This window comes from Bos javanicus, chromosome 1 (genome assembly GCF_032452875.1).
Source record: "Bos javanicus breed banteng chromosome 1, ARS-OSU_banteng_1.0, whole genome shotgun sequence".
Classification (NCBI taxonomy): Eukaryota; Metazoa; Chordata; class Mammalia; order Artiodactyla; family Bovidae; genus Bos; species Bos javanicus.
In genome coordinates, this window is record NC_083868.1 from 79870278 (window position 1) to 79878317 (window position 8040).

At 51.2% G+C, this 8040-nt stretch overlaps 1 protein-coding gene across 1 annotated transcript; it reads left to right on the plus strand.

Moving 5' to 3' along the window:
• The first annotated feature begins 991 nt into the window (after positions 1 to 991).
• On the plus strand, positions 992 to 5440 carry RTP2 (receptor transporter protein 2). Its single transcript, XM_061428714.1, has 2 exons — positions 992 to 1155; positions 4219 to 5440. Exons 1-2 carry the CDS (start codon positions 992 to 994, stop codon positions 4724 to 4726), a joined length of 672 nt encoding a protein of 223 aa, XP_061284698.1. The 3' UTR covers positions 4727 to 5440.
• The last annotated feature ends 2600 nt before the right edge of the window (positions 5441 to 8040 follow it).

The following is an 8040-nucleotide window of genomic DNA, read 5'->3' on the forward strand; positions in this document are numbered from 1 at the left end:
ATGCTTCTCACAGCATATGAAGTTATATTCTATCTCACCAACTGGTCTGTGAGCTCCCCAAGCAAAGGAACCACATGTCACCTCTTTCTCAATGTGTCACTTCCCTTATGTGTCAGGAGTGCAATAGTACTGCAATAAAGACCCTGATGCTGAGAAAGATTGAGAGCAGGAGGAGAAGGGGGCAACAGAGGATCAGATGGTTGGATCGCATCACCGATTCAATGGACATGAGTTTGAGCAAACTCTGGGAGACAGTTAAGGACAGGGAAGCCTGGTGTGCTGCAGTTCATGAGGTCACAGAGTCGGACATGACTTAGTGACCAAACAGCAACAAAATGAACATATAGGTTTGGGTTTGGTGGAGCTGAATCTGGCTCATGGATGAGCCACTTGGAGGTATATAAACCTCAGCCTCCTGATCTGGGTGAAGCAGCGGGGGTAATCCCTGCCTTGGCCAGAGCACAGGTCAAGCAGCTAGTGCTTGGTACGTGGTAAATGATGGTTCCAGCACATCAGGGGATGTGGGTGCCGTAGGCGCTGCATTTCCCAGTCCCTCGTTTCTCTGTGGTCCCCTAGGGTGTCCCAGTCACCATAGTACATGAAGTGGAGAATGCCTGGAAGACTGGTCGGGGTGAAACAGAATCACCAAATCATCCTTGCCTCCTGGAGACCTGGGAAGCCTGGGTGAGTGTGGTCCGGGGCTCAGCCCCTACCCTGCTCACTGCCCTTGCATCACTGCCCAGCCCTGCATCCCCAGCCTAGCTCAGGGCCCTGGGACTCCCCTTTGGGACTTCCCTCTTCCCCAGCCCTGGCCTCAGCTGCCATGGCAACAGGTACCAGGGTGACAAAGGAGGTTGCTGGGTCCTGTTTCCTTCTGGTCCTGACAAGGAAGCTTTCCAGGCTTCAGAGATTGTACTGCTCTGCACCACCTGGCTGTTTTCTGTGTTCTCGCTCAGGTTGAGCTCAAACTCCCAGCTCTGCCAACAGGACCATGTGCACCAGCCTGACCACTTGTGAATGGAAGAAAGTCTTCTATGAGAAGATGGAGGTGGCCAAACCAGCTGACAGCTGGGAGCTCATCATAGACCCCAACCTCAAGCCCAACGAGCTGGCTCCTGGCTGGAAGCAGTACCTGGAGCAGCATGCCTCAGGCAGGTAAGAGGTGGGGTGTGAAGGGCTGTGGGGAGCCCTGTGGCACAGCCCGGGGGCACCTTCCAAGAGGAGGCAGAGATGCATGGAGCCCAATTCTAGGGTCAACTCAGATTAGAGGTTAGAGGCCAGAGAAGGAACTGCCAGGTGGGTCGAACCAGCTTTGATTCTAATCCCAGCTATACCACTAACTCCCTGAATGCTCCTAGCAAGTTGTATTCTGTCTCTAGGTCTGCATTTTCCATAGTAAAGAGCTGTGATTCTTCAATGCTCCTGCAGTCTCTGACATTTTAAATGTTTTCACATGTTCCTGATTTCTTAAAGATTGGTAGGAACAAAGCGGAGGCAGCCATGTGGTCCATTGGGGAAAGCCTTAGCTCTTTCTGGTCCTAGGTCTGTGCAGTCAACTCAATGAAATCAGATTTGAATACAAAAGCATTTATTGTTCACCTGCTAAGCTCTAGAAACTGGCTTTGAAGCTAACAACTGTGAATTTGGGCAAATCCTTTTCCCTGTGTAGTTTTCGTTTTCACATTTGCAAAACCAGAGAGTGGGCCTGAAGTGATCAATCAAATCTCTTCCAGCTCTTTTACCTACAGGTCTGTGACAAAAAGATCTTTGGGCAGGAGTTCAGTAGATCCTCAGTGACTTCCCTGGTGGCTCAGATGGTAAAGCGTCTGTCTACAATGCGGGAGACCCAGGTTCCATCCCGGGGTTGGGAAGATATGCTGGAGAAGGAAATGGCAATCCACTCCAGTACTATTGCCTGGAAAATCCCATGGACAGAGGAGCCTGGTAAGCTACAGTCCATGGGGTCGCAAAGAGTTGGACACGACTGAGTGACTTCACTTCACTTCAGTAGGTCCTCAGGGCACAGCATTGCATACGGTATAGGAGCTCCATGTCTTTCATACAGCAAGGGGTCCCTGGGTCAAGAGGACACATGCATCTGAAGTCCACTTGCCTCTCCCTCTTCTAGATCACGGTTGGGGTTGGGGCCAACAGAATGCCCTGCCCAAACTGCCTCAAGCTCATCTCCAGGGTTGATGTGGGACTCTTCCCTGGGTGGTGGCTGTGTTCTGGGGGTGTAAACAGAACCTGGACACACAGCTTGGGCTGTTCACACATGCTTGCTTGCCTGTGGAGTTCCTTGTGGCACTGGAGGTGGGACAGAAGGAGGCAGGCTGTGGGTGGAGAGCTTACACTTGAACTCCTTCCCCCAAACCTGCAAATGTTAGCATGATCCCGACTAGGACCAAAGACAGAGAGGCAGGGGTTAATTGGCTCATTTCAACTTAAACCCCCGCAAGACACATCTGATGGGCACCTGTTATCAGCTGGGCCCCAGCTCCGTCTCTGACTAGCTGCGTGTGTGCAGAGGGCTCTCTTTTCGTGAAATGAAAGGCTGACTAGATGATCCAAAGTTTCCCTCCTCCTGGCTCCAGTACTTTGAGATATAAGACCTGAGGTCTGGCTTGAGGGAGGGGAAAGATCTCCGGATTGGCTTGATTTTAAAAGGTGCAGAAGGAGGAGACTGACAATGTGAAGCTCCGAGTTGGCAAGTGGGAGGGGTGGAAGGGCTGGAAACTCAGGTGCAGGGGCCCAGCAGGTTGGAGGCTGAGCTCCACAGGCTCGTGGCTCCTCTCGCCTCAGGGCTCAGCTGATCCTACTCCTGGCTTCCAGTTGGCCTCAGGCAGTGTTGGAGAAGCATCACCCTTGTGCATATTCTGCACAGAGACTTGCCCTACCTATAAGTGTTGGGACTCAGTAACCCTGCTGCCAAGCAGCTCTGGCCTAGCACGGGGAGGCAGGATGGAGGCGGACACTCCCTGCTGGCTCAGGGCCAATGAAGACGCTCTGGCCTGACAACCCTGCCTCAGGCTGCACTGGATCCTGTGCTGCGCTTGTGCTGTCTGTGGGCCCTAGGGTTTGGGGCCATGCTTGGCTTCATTTCCATTCCACAGTCTGGGCTGCGTGGTGCTTGGCATCACAGTAGGTGCTGTGCAGGACCTGTTGGACTGAACTGAGTTCTTCATCAGAGGTCCTTCAGGGCTATTTACAGGGGTCTTGGAGAGGGTCAGCAGTGAAGGCAGACGCAACTCAGTGGACCCAATACTGCCATACAGCCTCAAGGACAGGGCCCTGGAAGAGCTCTATGTCAGGGATGGAAGGAATTGCCATTGGCAGTAATGAGTTCTCTGTCATTGAAGATGTGCAAGCACTGGGGAGAGCTGAGATGAAGCCTAAGCCATATGAGTCCCAGGCCACTTCCCTTGTATTTCCTGAGGCCAAAACCCAAAGGGGCCTGGTTAGACAAAGCAGCCAGTGTGTATATAAATGTGATGTGTATATGTGTGTGGAGGGCCTGTGTGTACATAAATCTACATGTGTGTATATGTGTGTGGAGGGGTTTGCAAACCAGAATACACCTTCCCAACCTCTGCTGCAGCCCTGGATTGGGATCTAAGGATGATCTGTCAAGGGACAGGAGAGTGCCCTTTGTGAAAGTGCATGGACCAAACTCTATAGTCTTCCGCCTGCTGGCCCATCTCACCCATCTGCCTGCCTGTCCTGTGAATTCTCTGTGTTCTGTGTTTGAGACAGCTAGAGGCAAGTCTTTGCCCCAGAGCAGACAGGATGCATGAGTGAGATGTGTGGTCATCCCCTTTATCAGAGTCATGAGAGGGATGAGCAGGAGGATTCTTATTGGGCACAATTATCCTGCATTTCACAGGTGAAAAATAAGGTCCACACTGGCGAGAGTGACCCTGGGCAGCATCCAGACCCATGTCAGACCAAGGGAGGGTACACAGGAGGTAGGCTGGAGAGCAATGCTGGAGGCCAGATGGCTCCGGTGTCTGGCTTATGAGGATGCTGTCCTAGGCCCAGGGGAGTTCTCCAAGAGGAGGCAGAGACGCAGGCTCAGGCACTAATGTACCCAGGGGGCAGTAAATACTCCACCTTGACTTCCAGGCCCAGGCACCCAGTGCCCTTCCTTTCCAGTCTCCTCCAGGAGGGCTGTCGGGAAGGGAGGCCCACCTTGTCCATCCCTGTCTCTCTTCCCCGCAGGTTCCACTGCACCTGGTGCTGGCATACCTGGCAGTCAGCCAACGTGGTCATCCTCTACCACATGTACCTGGACCGCGCCCAGCGGGCGGGCTCGGTGCGCATGCGCGTCTTCAAGCAGCTGTGCTATGAGTGCGGCACGGCGCGGCTGGACGAGTCGAGCATGCTGGAGGAGAACATCGAGAACCTGGTGGACAACCTCATCACCAGCCTGCGCGAGCAGTGCTACGACGAGGACGGCGGCCAGTACCGCATCCACGTGGCCAGCCGCCCAGATAGCGGGCCGCACCGCAGCGAGTTCTGCGAGGCCTGCCAGGAGGGCATTGTGCACTGGAAGCCCAGCGAGAAGCTGCTAGAGGAGGAGGCGACCTTCTCCGGTGCCTCCAAGTCAAGGGCCCAGGAGGGATCCGGCTACAACTTCTTCTCCCTTCGCTGGTGCCTCTTCTGGGCCTCCCTCTGTCTGCTCATTGTCTATCTGCAGTTCTCCTTCCGAAGGTCGACCTTCCTTTAGTGCAGCTGGTTGAGGGTGGGGGAGGGCTCGTGGGGATGAGAGTGGGGATGCAGGGAGTGCAGTTCTGGTCCTGCTTCTGCTACAGATTCAGTTTATGACGCTGGACAGCCCAGTTACCTCTCTGGACCTCAGTTTATTACCCTGCAGAATGAAAGTTGCTCCAGGAGGTATTTAATAATCCTTCCATTAAAACTCACAGTGATGGGAGCATGGGGAGAAGGGTCTAAGGTGGATTTAGAACTCTCTCCACGTCTGGTGTTAGTACTTATCTCACAGTGGGCAGCCCCTCCCTCCACCTCCACCTCTACCCCTTATTCTGCTTCATTTCCATATGCCATATCCCCTTAGGACCCCCTTGGGTCGTCTTGTCCCTGCCTGATTCTCAAGGTCATCTTCAGTTGCTTCTGAGCATCCCACCATGGTTGCCTCTGGGGCGGGCTGTGGCTCCACTCAAGGCATCTTCAATCAATATTCAATGTGTCTTCACCCTGTCCCTCTCCTGGAGAGCCAGCTCCCACCATTCTGAAAGACACCTTTTTTTTTTTTTTTAACTCTGATGCTAGAGCCTGCTTGGCTGGAATTATTTAGAACTGCACTGTCCAATACTGTTAGTCATTAGCCATACGTGGCTAAGTTTAAATTAATTAAAATAAAATGAAAAATTCAGTTCCTCAGTTGTACCAGCCAAATATCAAGGACTTAGTGGCTAGTGGTACTGTGCAGATATAGAACATGTTCACAGAAACTTCTACTGAATAGTATTTGTCTAGAATTTGGACTTCGCATGTCAGTGTATGTGGTCTCATAAAATAAGAGGTGGGTACAGGTTTAAAGTATCTGCAGTCTGAAGCCTTCTGGGGACAGGGACAGGTGGTGGGGTACAGATACACAAATAAATATGTATCCTCTGCGCTCTGTCAGTTGACTGGAATTCTTGAATCCCAGTGTTACCTAAATTTATTTCCTGGGAAGGAGGCCTTGTAAACGTTCACCGCAAGTGATGGCTCTGTGTATGTGTGTGTGTGTTTGTGTGTGTGTGTTGGTTTGGGACTTGGGAGAATGTATTCCTGTGCTCTGTAGAAGTATGTGAGCTGTGGCACCACTGTTTACATGTGATGCAGTATGATGTGTGATATTGCCATCCTGTATGGAAATACCTTGTAGAAGAGTCTATAGCTGTTCTAAATGCCGGGGATGCTGAGGGAAAGGGCAGGTGAGGCAGATCTGGGGACGTGAATCCTCCAGGTGACAGTGGGGCTGTGTACCTCCGTTTAGGGCAGGCAATGACCAGGGGGACACACGAACACTGGAGACAGCGCCTGTCTGCCGGCCTCTCCCCCCTGCCCAGTCCACGAGATTGCCCCCGAGAGAGAACGCATTTGCTTTATCTGTCCTCTCAGGCATAGCTGTGACTTGGATGATTTGATTCATGATCTGGTATCAGATAACCCTCTGCTTATTATTATCTGGAATAGGAGAAGAAACTCTGCCATTCACACTCTGAGTAGTTTCGTGACATTCACACCTTTCTATAGCTCACCTTTAGAGCTTCTGCCCCAAGTAGGGCCTGCAAACTGAAGATGGGAGTTCAAGGTAGTGTGTTTGTCTGGACGTGATTCCAAAGATGGGCTGCTGTGGGCACTGCTGTCACCTGTACACTTATGTGCAGGCTGGCATTACCCTTCTCTGGCTTTGGCAGAGGGCTTCCGGTGACTTGTCCAGATTCCTCCATGGACCTGCAGGAGCAGAGAGCTAGGCTGTCTGGGGAAATCGACATTTCTTCGACTGGGTGCAGTAGAGGCACAGGAAAAGTTCAGGCTGGTGCATTTGTAAACTAGCGGGCATGTGGGGTTGTATTTACCTCTTCCAGTCACAGAGGAGGCTCAGCTGGGCCTGGGCCTCTGCAGAGCATGTGCCTCAGGGGTGTTGCTCAGTCGCAGACATGAGGTGGCTCCTGGGAAGATGAACATGGCAGTCCAGGAATCATGAGGTTTCCTGAGGTCTCCAACTGTTCCCAGCTCGATAAAGCAGTACCAGCAGCATCTATTACTGAAACTGTGGTGTGTGAGGTGTGGTGTGTGAGGTTAGGGCTAGACTGCTGAGATTGCGTCAGGGGGAGACTCAGGCCTCAGGTGGATCAACAAAGGTAGAGCCTCTGAGGTGGGCCTGGGGGTTGAAGAGCCACTAAAAATGGAGTGGGTGAGGGGAATAGAGCAGATGAAATGAGACGAGATCTGGGGAAAATTTGAGATGAACGTCTTCTCCTTTAGCAATTTCTTCTTTTCAGTATTATAAGTACACCTGTATCTTCTTCATATTTAACTCAAATGAAACTTCCCCAACTTCACATCCCCTCTAACTACTACCAGGTATTTTAAAAAATTCCCTCAAAGACATGTTTCTCAAAGAGTAGGTTATATTTGTCCTCCTTAATTCTTGGAAGTCTCATTTCCATGTCCTTAAAACTGTCACCCTGCACCCCATTGCCAAACCATCTCTGTCTCACTGCTGCCTTTTGCTCTCCCTCCTTGAAGGTTCCAGGTCAGCATTTGCTCCTTAGTCTCCTATCTCTGTTTCCTCTCTGCTGCTATGGCATTCTTTCTCTCAGCATCCCTTACATTCCCCGGGATTCTCTCGCTCTGCTGATTTTCTATTATATACATCCCCCATGCTTTAGGTTTTCACTACATATGAACTTCTGGCTCTTATCGATTCTCTAACAATTTCTACTGAACTCCAGATCTCCAGATCAATTGACCTTTCCACCAGGAGTTGCCTCAGCATGACCAAAGCTGATCTCATCATTCTGCCATCCAAATTTGCTCCTCCTGTTTTAGAAACCTGGTATTTATCTCCTGACCTCTTGTACCACCCTTCCCCACCCTGGACAAATTGGTCACCATGCCCTGTTGATTGCTCTTCCCAAGTACTTCCAGGGTTGATCTTCTTGCTTTTCTTCCTGTTTACTGCTACCTAAACTCATCATTTGTATGCCTTGCCTCTGTAGTCTCCTTCATTATCATCATGGCTGTAGCCTCCCCCACAGCCCATAGCCCACCCTCCACACTACCACTATCCCGGGGTAACTTTCTAATAATCTACATGGTTGAGTCATTCTCTTGCTTACCCTCTTTCCTGCTAATGGATGAAACTCTCATTAGCCAGCCGCACCTCATTTCCAGATACTCATAATACGTATCATTTACTGAGGAGGACTCAAGAAACACTTGCTGTTATAATCATTTTCTGTGTGTGAGGTGCTGTGCTAAGCCCCAGGAGAGGCCAGGACCTCACCCTTTGAAGCCACCTCTGCT